Raw genomic sequence first — 21,308 nt, 5'->3', positions numbered from 1 at the left:
CGGTGCAAAAGTAATAAATCATGGCAGCGGCTGTTGGGGCTTTCGTCCAGGTTTGCCTCCTGGGGGAGCAGCATCTGGGTCCCACAAACCAGCTTTGATTTTGCTGCACAGAATAAAGACCAGAAGAGAGTCTGAGGACACGAGTAACCAGGGCAACCCTGTCCGTCCTATTTAGTTGCTTGGAGGAAAAAAAGTGCCTCGGTGTGTTATTAGCGCACACGTGTGACAGTAATGGATCGATGGAGCGAACGTGCTGCTGCGGTTGTGTGCGGCGTACGATGTGAGATGTCAGCAGTGGGTTCTCATGTGAGAAGGGTAATGATGGGGGCAGGCTGCTCCGAGCCATTACCGTCCAGATGCAGGGTGGGGGGGGGGGGGGGGGGGCGTGTGGTGGGTGAGGGGGGCTTGGGGGGGGGGGGGGGGGTTGCCAATGTGAAATCAAAGTGCTGCATGCAGCGGGCTTCAGACTGCAGCACGTCCACCGACCCACTGCTGTCTCAACGTTTCCCCACTGACACACCACTGCTGGTTCCTGTACTCGCTCCCTTTACTGTGTGCGTGTCTGTGAAACACATGCATTGTGTGTGTGTGTGTGTGTGTGTGTGTGTCTTCACAGTTTCTCCTTCCGCTAATGAAAGCTGCGTCTTTCATACTTGATCATTACGAGCCGTAGCGTCTGATCGACCAGGAGAGTCATCTGAATGGCGTCCTTGTCAACCGCTGCTGGTGGTTCTGCTCTGATTCTATTAGCGCTGTAGTAGTTGAGTGTTGGATACAAAAAGGCTACTAATATCTTATGGATTATTCTTTGCTATCGTATCAAATTAAGTTCAAAGGCTTCCAAACGATTCTTATTGGGATCCAAATCTAACAATGACTTTTATTGTATGTGTTATTTTAATGTCATAAGATTTTTTTAAATACGGATACATGTAGCACATGAGCCGGAAGTCCTACTTCTTTTTGTTTTGCTCAGACTGGACATTTGGCAGGTCACGGCTGGGTAGTAGAGACGTCGTGGATTCTAGCTGGGATTAGCATAGTTTCCAATCTTGAATTTCATTATTCAATTTCGATGCAACACTGAGACAAAAAACAGCAGCCTTTTTTGACACATGAGCACGAGATGAATTTAGGTTCCCTCAATGCCCTGAAGGGCTTTTCTGCTTCCAGTCAGCCAGAAGTAACTAACTGGCAACCACAAAAGAGCTGCTTTAAATAACAGAAACGGCCTGATGTTCATTCTCTGCACATTACATTTGTCTTTGCTGCTTGATAAAATACCTAAGCAGATTTAAATATTTAATAGTTGTTTTAATATCGATTTAATTTAAACATGCAGTCACACCATCACCCTGCACATAATAGAGTGTAGGGTGATGGTGTGACTGCACAATAGCTGTCTATTTAGCTGTATATTAGAAATATTCGGGGGGGCCCACAGTTGCCCCAGTTTTTTTCCAGCATATTTTATTGTATTCCTCCCGGCAGATAAATACAAGATTCTCTGTTTATATTTACCTGACCTCCTTGAACCTCTCGTGCTGTCGGCATCTTTGTTGAGCCCGTCTGGTCGAGTGAGCGTGAGCGGTGCGCCGCTCTACTCAGGTGAGCACTTTTCCGCTCCTCTAAGTATTCAAAGTCCAGACTAATCGACTTCTTCTGAGGCTTAGAACGGCACCAGCGTGTCAGTCTATCGAGCGAAAAACATCCCACGCCAGCTTCTGTCTGCTGCTAATGAGAGGCGGCGTGGGCACAATCCACTGAGGCAGAGCTGCCGCGTTCTGCACCTCGATGAGTCTTCAAACACCAACTTACTGGTGCATCTGCAATGGAGCGTAGAGGCTTATTTTCCACCATCAAAATACCCCACGTTACTAATAATACTATTTGTTCTTCCTAATAAGAGAGACAAATAGATTCAGCATTACCAATAAGACAACTCTTAATTTATATTTAGGCCTAAAACATCAAGAGTTTCCAACGTAGCTCAAGCTTTTTTAAGACAGTGCAAGAAAATTCACTTGACGAAAAGAAGTAAGTGAGAATTGTTGTGCAACTGGGGAAGTTACAAAAATGTATTCTAGCAGTTGGGAGAGGTTGAAAACGCAAGTGGTTTAGAAAGGAGACATGAAATTATAACAAATAAAATGTGTGCTGCTCAGACCAAATAGTATATTTCATGTGAGAAATGAGACAAAAACTCATGCAGGTCAAGCAAATAGGTAACTGTTGATTGTTAATGGGTGTCTGTGTGTCTAAATGACAGTGTAATACTTTGATGCAGAAATAAAACCATCTCCGGCCGTATCATTGCTTCACATAAGTTAAATTAACCCTGAACTGTTTCATGTGGCACTCTGTCCTTTTACGTCATTCGCGAATAAGGCAAGAGGAACATTTATACATATTTATACACACAGATATCTTGTTGCCGTGTGCGTCTGTCAGAGACCTAATTGAGTCAGACCTTTGAGAAAAATAGTAATCATGCTCAAAGTGCACTCACATATTTTCACTTTACGTGCATATTTTTCTAGGTTAGACAGAGAGGATCGACTCTATTTTAGCTGGAAGGTTCATTATGGATGCTATGACCTTGGATAAGATTGACAAAAAAAATCTTTGCATAATGTTCATTTATTGGAAATGTTTTGATGAAGGTCACGCAATACAGCTGAAAGCTCATGAAAAAAATCAGTGATTCACAGTCAGTCTCATATGTGCAGACATTTTAACATAAGACATAAATGAATTAGATTCATTTATATCCAACATTTACAAGGTATATTTTCAATTTGCGCTCCAAAAATCTAATTTAAAATACGCACAATATGGAATAAACTTAACATAACACAGATTACAATTTTACATTTCAATGTGGAAGAGTTGGTGTATTTACAAAAGCAATATTCTAAAAGGTTCATTTAAAACAGATCTTGCAAATTACTCCAAATGTATTAAAGCATGCAAACGAAATGTCCACTCAAATAACGTCAATCATGCTACACAACAAACGTTAGATGTATGGGGAGCGGTGAGAAGACAATAACCTGCAAAAATAAAAATCTCAACATTATGTAAAATACACTATTTTCATTACTTCTAGGTTTAACTGGCGGTCTTTTTAATCCTGTCACCTTGTGGCTCTTGTTCTTTCCACCAGGGTTTAAAGGCACCTGCCTTGAGAATTAACGCCACCTACTGTTTCTCTCACAGAACCAACATGCACTAAATGGAAATCCCTTTTGTTACTTTTCATTTTATTCAGCGGATTTTCTGAAAATCCGGTTCAAATTTCTGCCTCAAACTGAAGCAGCTAAATGGAATTCGACGGCGTTTCATTTGGTTATTTGCACTTGTGCTTTTTCTCCTGTGAGATATGAAAAGGAGAAAAACACATCACCCCCCCCCCCCCCCCCCCCCCCCCAACAAAAGGAGGAAAGGGGGCTCAGACTATTCTTCATCTCTTGCTCCAGGACGCACATGTGCAACACACAGATACTCTGCTTCCTAAATGACCTGCTAGTTAACAAGTAACTAAAGACAAACTGTGGACGTCCTAAACAGATGCTACGACCGAGTCGGTCCCTCCCCTCTCTCCTCCCCCCTCCTCCCCCCTCCCGGTCGCTCCCCTCTAGACTACACACACACACACACACACACACTGACTCTCTCTCTCTCTCTCTCTCTCTCTCTCACCCCTACCACACACACACACGCACACACACACGGACGCCTGGACGCTGCAGCGTTTTTTGCACAGAGAGAGTTTCCAGCCCCGGAGAGGAGGCAGGAGGCAGGAGGCAGGAAGGCAGGAAGCCAGGAAGGCAGCAGGAAGGCGACAGTGTCCGAATCCGGACCGCAATAACAAACAAACAAAAAAGGGAGAAAAAAGAAGCGAAACAAAAGAAAGAAAGAAAGAAAGAAAGAGAGAGAGAGAGAGAGAGAGAGAGAGAGAGAGAGAGAGAGAGAGGGAGAGAGAGAGAGAGAGCCGTCTGTAAAGCGGATGGATCGGCGCTAGAGCAGAGTGTCATTGCAGACATGGGTCCTCGCGCTCAGCTCCTCGGGGACTGTTTCCACGGTCGGTCCTTCGGCGCCGGGAATGGCGCTGTGATGCTGAGCGCGGAAGACGCAGCGGAGGCGGATGCCAGGGAATAAAGAAATATATGATCACCTGTGCTTTTCTTTGGGTTGGATTTTTAGTAGCGGTGGACAGTACCATGGTGAATTACCAGAAATACATTACTGTTATGCAGCTGGCTCTGGGGGTGACCGCCTCCAACAAAGAACACTGTCTCCCACCCAGGAAGCGTATGTGGTGAGTATGAATCTGGCTGCGGACGGTGACGATGATGATGATGATGATGATGATAACGATGGTGATGATGATGCAGGTTGGGAGAAAAAAAAGGCGGAGGGGGGGGGGGGGGGGGGGGGGGGCTGCGATGAGCCCCGGTGCGCCCGCTCACTCTCTAAAAACGGCCAGTCTGCACCATGTTCCGAGCACCGCGACCCCCCCCTCCCCACCCCCCCGTGCTCCATTCACTGTGGGCAAGGTAACCGGGAGGCGCGCGCCTGTGCGCGTTCGTGACACCCAGTCCAGTAGCTCGGGCTAAGTCCTTCCTCTCCAACCAGTTTGTAAAGTTGAATGCGTAGGGATGACGTCATAGCCTCATCGCCGTTTCCTTGCCTCGACGTAGTATTGTGTCACCGGAAATGTCACCATCAAACTGACCATGTGGTCAAACACCACCCTCCATCCTCAGAGCCCCCCCCCTCTTAAGCCCACTGCTGTGTTGTGATTAATGAATAAAATACAAAGCATGAAACCCGCCCCCCAGCTGTTTGTATTTCATGTGCACCTCTCATTGCCATGTTTATTAAACATTTTCCACCCCATACTCTGCTCTCAGCTTGTGTGTTTGTGTCTTGTGTCCACCTCGTCCTGCGTGTCCTCATTCCTCGGTGTGTCTGTGTGCTAATACAATATATGGCAGTGTCCACCTCTCATTGTCTCTCCTTTTCTCCGTCGCCGGCCTCCTTCATTTGTTTACCCTAAGACAGACCTTCATTCCTTTCCTTGTCGTAAGCAGTTCACAGCCGAGGCTGCTGTGTGTGTGTGTGTGTGTGTGTGTGTGTGTGTGTGACATAGTATCCCTAATTACAGCCGGATTACCATCGTGTTTGAAAGCAGAGGCGGTTAATTAGGAGTCAATGGGCTCAATGTCCCTCTGATTGCCAAATGTCTCACACAAGCTCAAAAGGTGGAGACCATTTAACCCCATAAAGCACATCAGTGTGGCTTCAATGTGTGAGAAGCTCATCTCTTAATATCACATCTTCGTCTCATAAAGGACAAAAAACCCAGAAGTGGAAATCTTTTTACAGCGTGTCGTTATTAATTGTTGTAATAAGGCTTTTCACTTGTACAATAACATCATCTGTTATGGCGTCTAAGAGGCGCGATGGTGCTGCTGTAACCTCACCAGGGGTTAGACGCTTATCACATGCAGCTTTGTTCATCTCTTGGACTCTTTGGCTAATCAAACAGCTCACCCGTCCTCTTATTGGCCTAATTGGAGAAGATAAGAGATTTCATTGAAGCAGAGGATTCGTTTCATGTTTCTTTTGTTGTAGTTGTTCCATGCCTACATTTGCATATCCAAATAGATCGCAGAGAGCGCTCTTCTTGTCTCATCCACAGCCGTGCACTTATAAAAGGTGAACCTTATGTAACGCTCGGAGTAAGCTCTGACCTTGTTCAAGTGATTTCTTTATGCAGCCAGATTGAAAAGCAGCAGCTAGTTGATTTGATATGGAGGGAAAATGCTGAGTTCTACATCCACCTCCAATAATCCAGTAAAAAACACTGACTGACATATAAAGGGTATGTTTGTGTTTAAACTTAATACCATATCTCACTTAAAGGAGGAATACCAGGATCTTGAATGTTTTACTCCATTTTGCTTTAGAATCGCACAACAAACACATTTTGCTAATCACGCTTTCACACCTTTCAAACCTGTTATATTAATTCCCACGCCGTAGAAATACTTTTAAATTATTTTACCTGCAAACGACAACTGATCTTTGACAGTAAAGTACACAGACTTTTTAATAATAGTAATGGTTACAGATTAACTGGCTGCTAATTTTTATTTGTCGCAGTGCACTAATTCTTTAACATCCAACAGACAGACACTGTTGTGATTTGCAGGATCTGCAAAAGTCTTTGTTATAATTTAAAAAATAATATATGCTAATTTAAAAACTGGTATGATACTTTTTGGAGCATGCTATACATTTTGGTACAAACAGAAGATCTCCTAATAATATTGCTCAATATCAGTATTGGCACACATCATAAAAGCTGGTCGGCGAGAGGAAACACCAGAACCTGCAGTTTGTTTTATATCATATTGACCTGATATGTAACATAGCAGAAAAATGTGTAAAATGCAGAATCTGGTTATATCGTATTATGTTTATCCTCGTTGTCATCCACCGCTTTATGATTGTCAGTAATACCGTCGGTAAAGTCATAGCTGTAGTAAAAGTCATAGTTGTAGTTTCAGTCGTGCTGTTGGTGGTCAAAGCACTACACCACCTTTCCTGCAGCTCAGGCTGCCGAGCACCTCCTTCAGAATGTGAATAAATCGGAGTCATCGATATTCCACGTCTTTCTCGTCCTTCTCAGCTGAATAGTGTGCAAGGACGTTTGACAGAACATAACAGATATGCTCTAATGCAATGCTGTGTGTCCTCATTCCATAGGCTTTGTTTTTTTGGACATTTCCGTGCACACTTTGTGAAACACGCCGTGTCTCTCTACCCGACTGAAACCCTAATAACACCCGATGAATCAGAAACACAAGGCCAACAAGTACATTTCAAGTTCCTTTGTTCTAATCTGACAATGAATCAACATCAAGTCACAACATTTTATAACGGTAAATGAGCCTCTGGTTTGTATGGTTCTTAATATTTGCAATCTTCACTCTGCACGGATTTTAGAGAGATATGCTACATTGATAACTTGATGAATGTGATCTTTTTGATCAACATTATTCCATATGCATTTACACATTGTTTCTATACTTCAAATTTGAAGATAATTCATGGAATTTATGATGTTGGGAGAATTTCTATCAAGTCATTTGCTCCAAAATGAGAGAATCTGCTCGTTTCATCCTCAATGTTATTGTAAAATTTGTTCAAGTTTATGTCTTTGAGCACTTGTAATAATCCCCACTTATTCTTATTTTTTTTTAGCTTTCTAGAAAAACACTTAAGTAAGAAAAGAAATAATTATAAACATCAAGTTTTCTCAATAAATGGAGATACTTTTCTGTCATCATCGACTCTCCTATCAAGGTTTGTGGAATGCCCTCTATATATTTGATTCACACACACTCCGCTTTGCCCCGACACTTGTACCATCCACCGGTCGCATGCGCATCACATTGTCCTAAAATTAGAGGAGGCCCAGCTCCGCTTAAGGACTGAATAGCAGTAACAGCTCTGTAAATTAGAAATAATCTTTGCAAACAGATGTTGCTCTTGCCTGCAGTCTTAAAAACCCATTCTCCTCTGCACACAGCTTAGATTAGCATTAACCTGGTTTAATGAACTTTACACTCTGTTGCAAGCCTGCAGGGCTAATACAATACGTCTATTGTCTTTATGTAATGTTTTCTCTTATTTTTAACCTGCACATTTTTTCAAAAAAGAAAACAAAAGCAGACAGATGGTGGGGTCACAGTGTAGAGATTACTCATTCAAGGCTTGCACTAATTTTGAATTAAATTGTGTCTTCATTTTACAGTGCGTTTTACTTGATTTGTTTCATTGTGACTCTGGTCAGGACTGCTATCCTTGCTAAGTGCTATATTAGCAGAGGGCAAGATGGGAGGAATGAAGCGTAACATTGCCTATTGACCTGCTGATTAAGCAGTAGCCGTTATTGCTCGATCTAATAGCACTTGATGGCTCCTCCAGGCCGACGGGGAACAGAGGAACGGCATAATGTCCTGCGACTGATTCATGCGTGTGTCTCGCATCCTTTCCTTTTATAAGCATCAGGCGTTTGCTTGATCTTCCCTTATCTGTGAACGATTATCCCACTTTGTGGTGGTCATCAGTGGTCTTTGCATTGATCTTATTCCATTTTCTTTTGAAGTGGATTTTTCTTTGTCACAGCGGCTGCAAAAACTCCAATATTCCAATATTGTTGTCACGTCACGGTCGAGCAGACATTGTTATTGCGTTGTGAACTCCTGACAAGAAGAACCTGCCCTGTTTGCTAAGACAAAACAGCAGATAAAGGATCAAGGCTTCTGTGGAGCAAAACTACTGACCACAATAATATATTCTCAGTCTCATGTTTCTCACACACTGGCTATTTGATATAATATTTCCTTTGCAATTCACTTATAAACAATCCATAACCACAAGTGGATCGACATTTAGGAAACTTCTGCTTTCTTACATTTTGTCTGTTAAAGGTCAGTAATTGACACATTATACCTGGTTTGTTAATATTAATAATTAATAAAGCAACAAACAACCATTATCCAAGTAAAGATATATTGTTGTGGATCTACCTGCGCAGGGAACGAGGTCTTGTCCTTACGATTGGTTTTAAAGCCGGCCCGTCATTGCGTGTGCACGTTCGTGCATGTGAGCGCGTCCACCGCAGCTCGCAATTACAGCTGCTGGGGTTAGCACTGTTAGCACTGTTAGCTACAAGCCGCGTTTTCATGCATCGCCATCGTGAGAGCCATTAAGAGGCTGCCCATATGTCCATATGCTGAATATGAGTAAATGGGCATGAAACTAGTACCCATCTTCACACCTTTCAACGTTTGCTTTACCCCAAATGTCACACTGTGTCTTATTTCAATTCTGTCATACAAAGTATAAAGGTAAATTCACTTTTGACTTTCCTTAAATCTGATCATCGTCTTGGGGTCATACGCGAAACCGTGTTCATCCAAGTGCATTTTTTAAATGTACCTATTAATTTGATAGAGCGAAACGAAATTGTTAACATTTATTCTCTCAAACCCCAAGAGAAGCACATTATACCCGAATATTTGATAGAGAGGACCAATTCATCCAAAAAGCAACGTGAAATCATTCACTCCACTTTATATCTGAGTCGGCACAGTTGCTTGCACCATGTTACATTTCTGCCTTTGTGGCCTGAAGTCTTTTGGCAGAAATCCATTTGAAAATCAACATCCGCGAAATGAGCCTGTGGATGCGCAGCACTGCACCGAGCCCGTGCTACAGTCCAAGCTGTTTTCCTCCTTATTCCTGTTTGCTGTATTGTTTATGAGAACAATCTAAGGTGGCTTGTATTGCAGAATGACTTTTACCTTGCATTTTCAGACAGAAAAGCATGTTAAATTGCTTTGAGCAACTATTGACTTGGCTGCAGAGAGAAAAATGGAAGGAGATGTTCTCTTTCCTCCCATCTTTGTTCATTTCCTTCTCTTCTAATTTCCCTTTGCTGAGTCTCTGAACTTCGGCAGCTCCCCTGGGCCTGTTGCCGAGACCGCTAATGGATATCTACTGTCCCTGAGTCGCACTGTGCAGACAGGATTTCTCCTCATTGAATATTGTGTTGGGTAAATCCTCATTGAGAGGCGATGTTCTCCGTGACACTGAGAGAAAGGCCCGAAGAGAAGAAAAGACAAGGAGTCAGTAAAGCAGGTTATCCTTAACGTTAAGTCGAAAGGTGAATTAAATAGATCTTTGCTTTATAACTAATAATCTAAATATTTAATATATATATATTAAATATTTCATTCTCTTTCAGTTTCAGCTTTACTAAGTTCTCATATAAGTTATATAGTTGTCTTTATAAGTGGTTACTACCACCTGAAATACATGTTTTATAATTGTAGAATCATTTTTGGGTTTCCCCCCATGTGTCTCGTCCTCAACCAGGACACGTAGTATACATTTTTTAATAGTCTACAATAAATCAACAAACGGACCACTTAGCTCCTTGGAAAAACGACAAATATTTGGATCAAAATCAAGTAATCACCAACTTGTCAACATTTGTAATAACTTTGTAGACTTGATTCCGGGGCTTTAAAAAGTGGGAAATTACTGAATACGAACAATAGCTGCATTGTTGGAAGATAAAAAAACAAAAACACCAGCAGTCATGAACCATTCTAAACCATTTCTAAAGTAGTTATTTACAGCCTTACAACTTATAACTGAAGGGTGCATTAATAATATGCCTCATGTTGGGAGACCGATGTGGCTGGTTTTAAAAAGAAAACCCTGTAGCCAGTTTGATAAACAGAAATCCTTAGGTCATTTTAGCTTTATTTATGGCGGCAGGGACACTTCATTTAATCAACAAACGTGAGAAACACAAAGGAAATAAGAGGGTTTTAATTTGGTCAACAGGGTTCCAGCAGGGCTGCTTAACTATGTCATTTGAGGAGTGCAAAACCTTCCCCGAGAGCGTTGGTGGCTCAGCCAAGTTTGCCTCTTCACATCTCACCGTGACCCATCTGCAGACCGGCTCGTGTGGCCCACAGAGCTGCACAGGCTCCCCTACAGGGCCTCTGTGACATTAAATCCAATTATAGATTTCTTTAATGCCATTTTATCCAGCGGGCGTGCTGGGCCTTTTGTGAGCGGACCACTGTGTTCCTCCTGCTCCTCCTCCTCTTCCTCTTCTTCCACTTTGTCCTACTGCGATACAGCCATGCTGGATTTGTACTCACTTGCCCTGATGTGGTGTCGTTGTTTTTCTTTGTCCTTCTCCCTCCCGCTGCACCTTTGCTGACCTCAGGATACACCCCAGCCCGACCGCTGGCTCCATCACAGCAGCCTCCTCAGTGAGCACCATTCAGGGCAAACCGTCACTCCGCCGCATCAAGGGCCGCATTCACAGGAGCAAGAGCCTGGACAGCATTGATCTGCTTGACTCCAATGTAAGTGAACTGACCCTTTAAAAAGCTGAATCACACAACCACAAACGCTGTAACGTGTGACCAAAGTATACAGAACAAATGAGTCACCATCCTTTTTTTCAGTGTATAATATAGCAACTGAAGGAAACCACAGAAAATGCATTGTTTAAATAAATTCAACCTTACTTTTAAATTTAACACCCACAAATAAGCAAAGAATCTATTTGTCTTGAATAAAAACACGAACCCAAGGAGATAAACTACACACATTTCACAGGTCTGTTGCAAATTGCAGAACATTCATTGAGTCCTAATGAGCTCTTGCATTGTCGTGGGCTGCGGTCACAGAGCTTGCTTTGATGAGTGAAATGTGTCACCATCTAAGCAACAGGAAAAGAAAAAACTACAACAGATTTGTGTTTGCAGCTTTGCGATGATGGTGTTTAAGGCTTCGCGTCCTGCTGTTTGAAGCTGTCCTGAAATGTTTCTGTTGCACCACTCTACACAGGTATGATCGACATTTGGGTTGTAGGAACTTTGTCATATGAATACATTCCCTTAACTCAAACAAAGGAAAACCTCCTCTAAATAGCAAGCTACAGCCAATGACTTAAGTATAACATGTTCATTTAAATCTTAGAGGTGCTGGAAGGCAGATTTAGATCATTTTAAACAGAACAAAGTAACAAAAAATCTGTATTGTCAGTGTTTGTGCACTGACAATGAGTGTTTAAAGCTCACAACTGACCGCACAAACACAAGATGGCTGTCAACCTTCTCATAAAACGTTTTGCAAAATGTCCAACCATTCCTTTAGCGTGGGAAAAAGTGTGTCCGCATTTAAATCAAGGTTTAGGTCTATTTTATCTCTTTTATTTCTAATTTGTTTTAGTATTAAAGCTTAATGTCAATTGTATTATATTGACAGCTTTTTTTTTTTAAGTTTTGCGATATTGTTTTCCAAAAACACATTTGGTTTGAGCCTCAAGGTTGCTATTTTATTCATAGACACACACACACACACCCCTGCAAGTGCATACACATACACACCTTTCATCCATATCCAGTGGATCAAGATGTTCCAAAACTGCTGGAGGTGAACCTCTTTGTTGTCTTTATATTCACACTAAATGATCATGACGCGTCCTTCGCCGAGTGTTAATGAAACAAAAGAGATGTTAATTCACAAATCAGTCTTTCAAGTTTCAGAGATCTGACGTGCTTGGATCAGAGCACACGCAATTTTTATAAACACACATGTGCTTTGTTGTGTCCGGGCAGAGCACACTGCTGGAGAGCCTCAGCCTGCAGGCTTGTATCGTGTTAGCAGCTTAGCTATGAGCCGGTGAATTCAGGATGTCACAGAATGTCTTAGCTGCTCGAGTCATTGACATGTAATGGTCAGCAATGTCAACGTGGGCTTTTAAAAAACTCGTTAACTAATTTAGCTCTATGACATCTGTTAAATCTTTTTGTTGCTGTCTTTATATTACGGCCTGAGCTGAGATAACTAAAGCCGTGCAGCTAGAAAGGCATAAAAATACATTGTTTCTTTAAAGAAATGTCTGATTGAATAAAATAATATAAATAATATGTCCAAACCAGCAATCAGTTCCCACCCAGTGCAATGGGACAGTGGATACTTTTTAAGCTGTAGTAGATTAGTGGCCACACACACACAGCAATCCTAATCTTCTATCTGAATGTTAATAGACAGTGCATAGGGTCACTGGATTCTCATCTCCTCTGTCGCTCTGTACGTCACAGAGCGACTTACCACAACGGTGACATTTGTCTTAATGGCATGCCACTCGGAGGACACGTCACACACCGCTCAAGAGGCCACTATCTCACCGGAGCGGGCATGCACAGCTAAGGGCTCCTGGCTTTTCCACCGTATATTTCTTTCTGTGCGGGCTGCGCATGCAGCGGGGGAAAAAATTTGCTGACTTTGCTCGAACTCAAATGCAGCTGATGGAAGTAACGGCGCGCCATACAGTGAGTGATGAGACCGCAGGATGCTGAGCTGAGGAGCAGTTTCCGTTGCATCCTACTAAAATGTCACCACAGACACGACGGTGCCTCTGAGCCATCGGGTGATCTGCGGTCATTCTCAGACAAAGAAATCATGCCTGATGGGCTGTTTCAACAGAAAACTGAAGCTATTAATCAACTGAGTGTATGAAACTGGGTCCACAACTATCATTGCACATCAGCGTAGAGCAAAATAATCAATAGTGTTTAAGACTATGTTTATATCGATTGTTTCTTTTGATTGCTTTTCTCTCTTGGTAGTCAGGGGAGGACTTTGGCGTGGTGCCCACTCCCACTGTCATTTGTGTTGGCAAGCATTGCACTTGTTCACAGAAAGCTTGAATCAGATTTTAGTGCTACGTTGGCAGAAAGCACCACAGAGATGGAGAGGAGGGGGGGAAACTACAGTCTTTTATGCGCCTTTGTGTAAAGCGGGAGTTATTTTTCTTTGTCCATCAGTGACACCTCGTTTCATTTCAAAGCAGCAGCGTTTTCAGCATTTTTTGATGCTTCAGAGAAGCACAACAGTTCATCTGTTGTAGTACAGAATCGTATTATCTTCAGAACAAATAATATTATCCCGTTGTTCGATAAAAGACAGAAATGAATTATTATAAATAGTAAACTGTCACCGTTACATTTTATTTCATTAAGACAATGAGAAGAAAAAATGATTATATACACAGAACCTACTGTAGTGTCTTTGGTGCAATGAAAAATTGCTAAATGCTTGTTTCTGTTTCATGTGCCTTGATTTGAGGATTTTTTAATGCAGTATTTTTCCTGCCGTCTCAGCTGTAGTTAAAGGATTATCGCTGCAGACACTATACAGGTGAGTTGCAGGCAAAATAAAAGGTTATCAGCAGAAGCAGATGCAAGCAAGCCAAGATGAAAAGCTCTATAATTAAATGAATTACTCCATAACAAATTAAGATCAATCACCAACTGGCCCTTGAGCTTTGCCATGGACAACGTCTTAATCTCTTATTAGTTTTGCTCTCCCCATCCCACTTCTAAAATCTCCTCCTTGCCTGTCTATCGTGGACAGAGACACCCCCGCCCAACCCCAACCACCACCAAAAAGAAGCCCCAACGTAAGCGTTTATTTGCTGCTCAGTCTTTGGAAAGTGCTTGCAGATGCAGCATTTACGGAGGGGGAGCAACTGCGGCTGAATTAACCAATCTGCATATTCAGTGCCTGTTAGAGGGAGATTGCTCCTGTGTGTGGAAGGCGTGGAGGTGGGAGTCGGGGGGTCGGACCTGAGTGAAACACAGCACAGGAGCTTCGGCGAGAGTGTGGGCTTATCAGGATGACCTCATTCAGACTTCTAGTAGCAAGGGGGTGTAGGGGGGGGGGGGTGATTGAGGCAGCAGCTGATTTCTTTTTAGGAATGACAGGTTTGTTCTCTTAAGGGATTCTGTTTGTTTTGTGATGGGATGGTTGGAGGTAACTGAGGGGGTTGGAATGTGACTGCGTGGAGGAGATGTTTGGAGGCTGTGACTCGTAGAAGGACCTTCTTACCTTCCCCCTGATGGGACGTGTACGTAGTGTGACACATCTTGTAATAATGCATCGACTTACAGCAGCAAAAATCAACACATTTGAAACCGAATGAACGAGATAATTGTTTATATATAATGCGCATGCATGTTTCATGGTCGCTGCTCAATTTGATATTACTAGTTATTTTTATTCTTATTATTACCGTTGGTTCAAAATACCCTCTTGGATGGATGCTGGGATTATAAACAGCAGAGACCTTGGCTGTCAGTGGAAGGAAGATTGGAAGAAATGACTGGTGTTTCTGAGCTGCTTTTATGGTTGCACTTGTGTCCCTCCACAAATCAATTTGAAGAGACCAAGACTCAAACCCTCATAAATCCGAACAACTCTATTGACTTTCCCGCATGATTTATTTCAGGAGAAGTGACCTGGACAGTAAGCACCATCGGCGGCAGGAGGATTAGTGAAAATGTAGCACTAAACCACGTCTCATAGAATATGTTTCAAAAATGCAATCTATTAATACCACAAATTTTGGATTATTTTCAAGGAGGACTTGATGTCCACACTACCCCCCCCCCCCCCCCCCCCCTCCCCGATTTGAGCTCTTGAGTGTGGGGTGAAGTGAAGGACAAGCAGCAGAATGATGTAATGTTTGTAGGAATCAAGATGGTTGCCATGGTGGGGAAGTCAAGCATGAAGAATGAAACACTGGGAAGGTTGTCCCCGAGACAAGTGGATCAATCGCAGCGCTTGATGCCCACGGTTGTCGTCGCTCTGTAGATTACATTGTCTGTTGATTGATGAGATGATCGTGCTCTCTTTTTCAGGAGATGGTATTTTGTATTTACTAGATTAGATTTTGAAGGGCGTCAAATACACTTTTGTGTTTATGTACAGAATATTAGTCATGCTTCATTTTGTTAATGCCCTGAATATATCATGTATAAAATTATATTATAAAAAGAACTATTAGGTCTGCAGGTAGAAATAATTGTGTTATCATCTATCAATGGTATTTCTCATCGATTGATTAATGATTTTATTTTGAATATTTTGTAATACGACGAATAGTTAAAAACCCTCAATTTAACATACAAATTATGCTTTCCTTTTTTTTTCTTCATTTTAGCTCTATTGTTTTCAGCACTATAATCCACAGTTGATCTTTTATTCCTTGTGATGTGATTAAGCATTTTGTTAGTATCAAATAGCAGAATACTGGTTTCATGTTGAGATTAAAACAACAGAGCGCAATTTATGGGCAAAGAAAACCCCTTTTTTTAATCCTCAATTTCGACATAAAGCCAAACTGTCTGTGTTTGAGAACGCATGAAAAGAAGTGTGTGCGTGTTGTGTATTTAGAAGTGTCAGAGGTGTGTGTGTGTGCGTGCATCACGCAGCCTGCTGTGTTGCTGCACATGTCTAATATGTGTAGGTGCCCAGGGAGGCACCATATGCTATGTAGACTCAGGAGCCCCCCATCAGGGCGGACCCTGAACAACCCCAGCTCCCTTTTTGTGTCTCCCTCCATCAGCTCACGCATGCACCATCAGACAGCAGGGGATGAAATCAAGCGGATCCGCTCTCCTCGCGCTTCCTTTCACGCCACCACGAATAATTCTTCATATAGATTTTCTTCTGCAAGGTGGGCGACGGTCACGCTCGATGCACATTGGCTTCACTTGAAGTCCTGCAGAGGGCAGAGTTTTACTATCTATATGTACAGGAACACAGTGAACATCCATGTTGGCATATAGCTGATGCAATAGAAGGAAGGATTGGACGTGTCGTGATAGAAATGTGGTTGTAGCTACTAAGAAACATTTTGAAAAACAAGAGGCAGAATTGTTGGTGTGACGACTTGACACAGATAACGTGGTCGGTGATGCCAAGTCACACTCATTTGATGTATTGCGCCTTGCATTGCAATGTTCCCTTTTTTAATAGTTTTCATCAATGAGTCCCCCTTGTAGTTGTGATCAAAGTTTGTTTCCGGTTGAATTAACATGGGTACGATTTATGGCATTGCCTGGCTTCTTTTCCGCAGTGCGGTAAATTACCCCCTGGGTGATTTTTCTCCCTTTTTCTTTCCTGTCACCGTTACCCCCGTCACCTGCCCTCCACAATGCCCCTTCGGTCTGGTCCGAAGGGAGCACCTAATCCCGCACCACCGAGGCCCCTAATTGCTTTACTCTCGTCCTGAGCGGGGGTTCTCTCCTGGGGAAAAGACACGAATAGACTCATGAATCCAAACTAGTTTAAAGGTCTTGTTGATGGGAAATAGGAAATACGACCACATCATTCATAATTTAACTGGTAGCTCACCTCGAGGGCCACACTGCAGCTGAGGGATTATTCAAATATTTATATATCTTTATGACATTATCATAACATTGTGCGGTTTCGGGGCATCGTTGTAAGAGAGCTTAACGCTCCCTCCCTGAATAAATAATGGTTGATAACATGTTTTAGAGAAGTGAGTCTCCAGGGACTTGTGTGAGAAAAGCTGCAGGTGGTTAATTACAGATAATTCATCTGCCGTCAACATTTCCAGCTTTCACCAAAATCCAAATTGCATTGATCAGGATCTTTCTGCTTTAAAAGCTTTTATTCCCCTCAAGGAGTTCAGCTTCATGATCTAACACTGCGATCTGATTTTGTGTCTTCCTGAGGAAAAATAACTCCTAACTCGCCCTTTTTTTTTTGTTGAAGACCTCTGTGTCATAGACATTAACTGATTGGAATGGTTTGTCTTTATTGGCATTAGTGGTCCCCTCCTGGGATAAACATACTTACGCGATTGCTTCTTTGCAACTGTACATGATGCTGTGGTTTGATCCACGGAGGATTTGGATGTCAGTGGCCTGTTGTCACATGATCACCAGAGCCGGGAATGTGAGGTCATTTCAAGTCACCTGATATGTCTGAGCTCTCGACGGTTGGTGGAAAAAAATGAGAGAGAGATTATAGGTTCATTTCGGAAATCTTGAAAAATATGTATTTCTTCCCTGTACATGGGTTCTGATTTTATTTCACGAAGCCATCAGTAATTCCAGATCTGTGCTTTGTCAATCACATTCTGTCCGCCCACAGAGTCACAGGACATTCGTCTCCTTTTGTTGCTGCCTGTAGCTCAACACCATTACTTAATGCCACATTTCATAAAATATCTACCTTGCAGCTTTTTTCACTGCAGCTGGTGTAGCACAGAAATGTTCAAACACGTATCCCCATGCAGTTGATATATAAAGCAAATCACAATGAACTGCAAAATCTGTTGTTCAACTATATGCATTGGTTGGCCCTTACATAAAAGCCTGGTGCACAAAAGAGCAATGCAGGTGGCGTTATTATCCAATTTCTAATGCAGAATCTAAGTGCTTAATGTCTTCTTTTGTCGGACAGGTGTGACAATCAAATACTGTAAAATCTGAGCTAATAAGCTGGGCAACGATCAGGGGGCTGCAGCCAAAGTCTGTCTCCTGGCCGGTTCAGCTGCATTTTACTGCTGTACATCCTCCACTCTGCCTCAGTGAGCTCAGGCCAAACTCCTCTATAAAGCATCTTCTGATAAGTGCTTTTTTTTTTTTTCTAACTGCTGACTTTACAAAATATCTCATGGGTGCTACCTCAGGGATCCCTGCTTCACCGCGAAATCGGAAGGTTTATTGACACCATTGGAAAGAATTTCTTTCCTGAACAAATGGGTTGGCTGTCAAGTCAGTGCACTGTATTCTCACGTTGGAGGTCAGCGATACTGACAGAGGACAACACGTAAATCTCAGAAATACAAGCCTGTGTGCAGTAGCCGGCCTTATGAGATTATGTTGATGTACTTGAATGTTGTAAAACCGAAGACTGTATAACAAGATGAGACGCACAACATTTTGGGTATCATCATCTTGCCGCTTTGGCAACACGGCGTCACATAATATCATCCGTTCTTTCCCATTGAACAAATGCATTTACTTCCCTCTGCTGCAGGGCTACGTTTAACGTCTGTCATGTCATTTGATAGCTGCAGTCATTAAAGTTCATGGATAACCACGGCAACATTTGCTTAGTAGGCGTTTTTCCTGACCTGTGCAGCTGAGAGGTGACTAACTCACCATCAGGAGCAGTGCAAACTAAAAGCCAACCTGCTGTGAATTTGTAATTTGCTTTTCCCCCCGCAGTTATACTCTGGTTTGAATCCTGTCTATGTGCCTAAAATGGGCTGATGGGGAGAGGGGCTGCATAATTCTGTTGCACGGCATCTGAAGCTCCCTCTGTGCTGTTTGAGCTGATGCAAACACTGTCGTAGCATTAACAGAGGGTATTACAAGGGCTTCAACAGAGATGCATTATACAGCATAAGCTGACATTCAAGTCAATTCCAACACATGCAGAAAAAGTTTACATGCATGCATTTCCGGAAGGCTTTTATAGCTTGAATCTATTTTTGTTGCAATGCCTCAGCTAGTCTAAATCCATAGTGCATGATGGTGACTACTGATGGCGTCATCTAACTGTCATTCATGCTCAGTGAGTAGATGATGGTGGTACACTGCCAAAAGTGTGCATGCAAACACTATCAATTTGTATTGTACTATTCCTATTCTTAGTTTTTGAGCAGTTTCTTTTGAACGGTACTGTTAATCATATTTTGTTTTTCCACCGGCTATAAATGACTGCCCTTGCTTATTTAATTCTCCTGACCTTGTCCAACTTGCATTCTTCCATTCAAGATGCACCCGACCCCCCCTCCCGTCTCCTTCAAATCCTCCAATGGTATCTGCGGCAAGTCTCCCTACGTCAGCAACATTGCAGGACCTCTGTGTTCCTACGGCATTTCATTCAGGCCCTATCTTACTCATTAGTGCCAGAGGTAGAGGTGAAAAGAACGGTCACGCAATTTCAAAGTGATAAAATGCAAGACAGAAGGTGCTGCAGAGAATTAGATCATTCTGGAGAAGCCAGCACAAAACCCAGTGCATGCAATGAAGTCTTAAGAGTGGAGTTTGGTGCAGTGCACAATTTACATTCTACTGTATATTGATTAAATCTGTATACCCCATGGGAAGGAGTATTGAGCATCGTGACTGTAGGGTAGATTTCAGTTCTATCCTCTGCATTTTAAATGGCTTTATGCAGCATGTCATTACTACTTAAGCAGCCTGCCTCGGCTTTCCCTGTGAAGACTTTATGTTTGCGGTAGTTAAAAGTGATATCCAAATGGATTTTTTTTCAGAACGTCTTACGCATTCAAAACTATATGACATCAAAGTGAAATATATTCAACATTAAGGGCCTCCAATCTCCATCCCCTGCAGCATATTTATGGAAAGCTATCATTCCAAAATAAATAGCTGTTATTCCTGACTTTGCATTAAACACAGACACACACAAACACGCATGCACACACTCAAACAGACACACACAACCACACATTAAGTGACATGAGGGATTAACCATCTTGTCCTTGTCTAGTCCTTTGTTTCAAAGGATGCCCAATCAATCAAAATTACATTTGTCAAATCAATCCTAAGGCCTGCTTAACATAAGAAAATAATTTCATTCATTGGCATATTTGATATGCATCTGTAACTTAAGGTCTAGGTATATGGATTATAAAAGTAACAGGATAACTATTGAAATATATACCAGGCATAAAACAGAAGAAGCATTGATTCGGAGTACTGAAACACAGCTCAGCAGCTGGTTGAACGGTATTGTGCCGTTTAGTTAAGTTAGTTAGTTAGTTAAAATCAAGCTAAAGTTATAATATGGTGGACAGTTTAAAACACGCTTCTCTCAAAGTGCCTGAGGGCAAATCAATCCTACGGAGAACAAAGCTCTCCATATCTCTCTCATCTCACGCCGATTTATTTGCGCTCTGTTTGATTAGGATGCTTTTTAAAAGCTCTTTAGGATAAATGATAATCCCCTACGTCACAGGCGGCTGAGGAAAAGCTTACAATGCTTTGTGTGCAAAAAGGTTTGTTAGGGGTTAGGGAAATAATATTACCTGTAAAATAAAATGTATTTTAGTAGCTTAAGTTGAGTTAAATTGAGTACAGTGAGTACGCTCAGCTGCAGTACCAGGTTCTCAAACCTTTAATATTTCTATTTTATTAAACACGTACTCAAGACATTTGAAGTGCAACATTTAAAGGAGGCATCGCAGTGTTCACGAAGAACTGTCGAACGAAGCTCCTCCGTTCTACGTTCAACCCTCATCGACAACCGCTTTCTCTCACGCTGGAACGGCTCTGGATGCTGCTGCTGCGGCGGCGGCGGCTGGCCAGCCTCTCTGCATTCCGCCCCCATCCCTCCCCTCTCCCCCCTCCCCCCGCGGACAAATCGGAATGGTTTCTTCCAGGCGAACCTGTCACTGTCACCGCGGTGGTGACGGCAGCCGAAGTGAGCGAACAGAGAGCGGGGTGGGGGGGGGCTTCATCCACTGCCTGCCATTGCAGTGCGGCGGCTGCTGCTCTGGAGCCACACCGGGAAGACCTTCCCATTTATTTTCTGTAAGACTCCCACAAGCCCGCCGTGAGGACCAATTGCTTTACCGAAAGGTGAATGGTTTTTCTCCTTCCGTCCGTGAGTGAGTTATTCGGGGGGGGGGGGAGTATTTCGCTGTAGCCGCGGGAGGGGACTGGATGTGTGTGCGCGCGCTCGCGTGTGTGTGTTCCTCTGCGGGCACCAGCGAACGATATAACGGTGCAAGCCGAGGTACCTCTCTGCTAGCGAACTGTATCTACGCGCTATGCTAAGCGGTTAGCTAGTTTTGCCCAACGCGCTAACATTATCGTCCAGCGTGAACAACGGTGTCCACT

The 21,308-nt window shown here is 42.8% G+C and overlaps 1 protein-coding gene across 33 annotated transcripts in view; it reads left to right on the top strand.

Moving 5' to 3' along the window:
• The window catches only part of tjp1b (tight junction protein 1b), a 54,092-nt gene that overhangs the window by 3,603 nt on the left and 29,181 nt on the right, over positions 1-21,308 (top strand). For 18 of the 33 annotated variants that reach the window (XM_078083290.1, XM_078083282.1, XM_078083275.1 and 15 more), the window contains exon 3: positions 10,826-10,967. In XM_078083290.1, coding sequence (XP_077939416.1) covers positions 10,826-10,967 — 142 coding nt within the window. Of the gene's footprint in view, positions 1-3,762; positions 4,322-10,825; positions 10,968-20,754; positions 21,048-21,308 lie in introns of those variants that run through there. The other 15 variants (XM_040163431.2, XM_078083295.1, XM_078083293.1 and 12 more) reach the window with 3 other exon arrangements.

The sequence above is a fragment of the Gasterosteus aculeatus genome, chromosome X (genome assembly GCF_964276395.1).
Source record: "Gasterosteus aculeatus chromosome X, fGasAcu3.hap1.1, whole genome shotgun sequence".
Taxonomy (NCBI): Eukaryota; Metazoa; Chordata; class Actinopteri; order Perciformes; family Gasterosteidae; genus Gasterosteus; species Gasterosteus aculeatus.
Note: the sequence above shows the minus strand (reverse complement) of the source record. Positions and strands in the feature narration are given on the sequence as shown.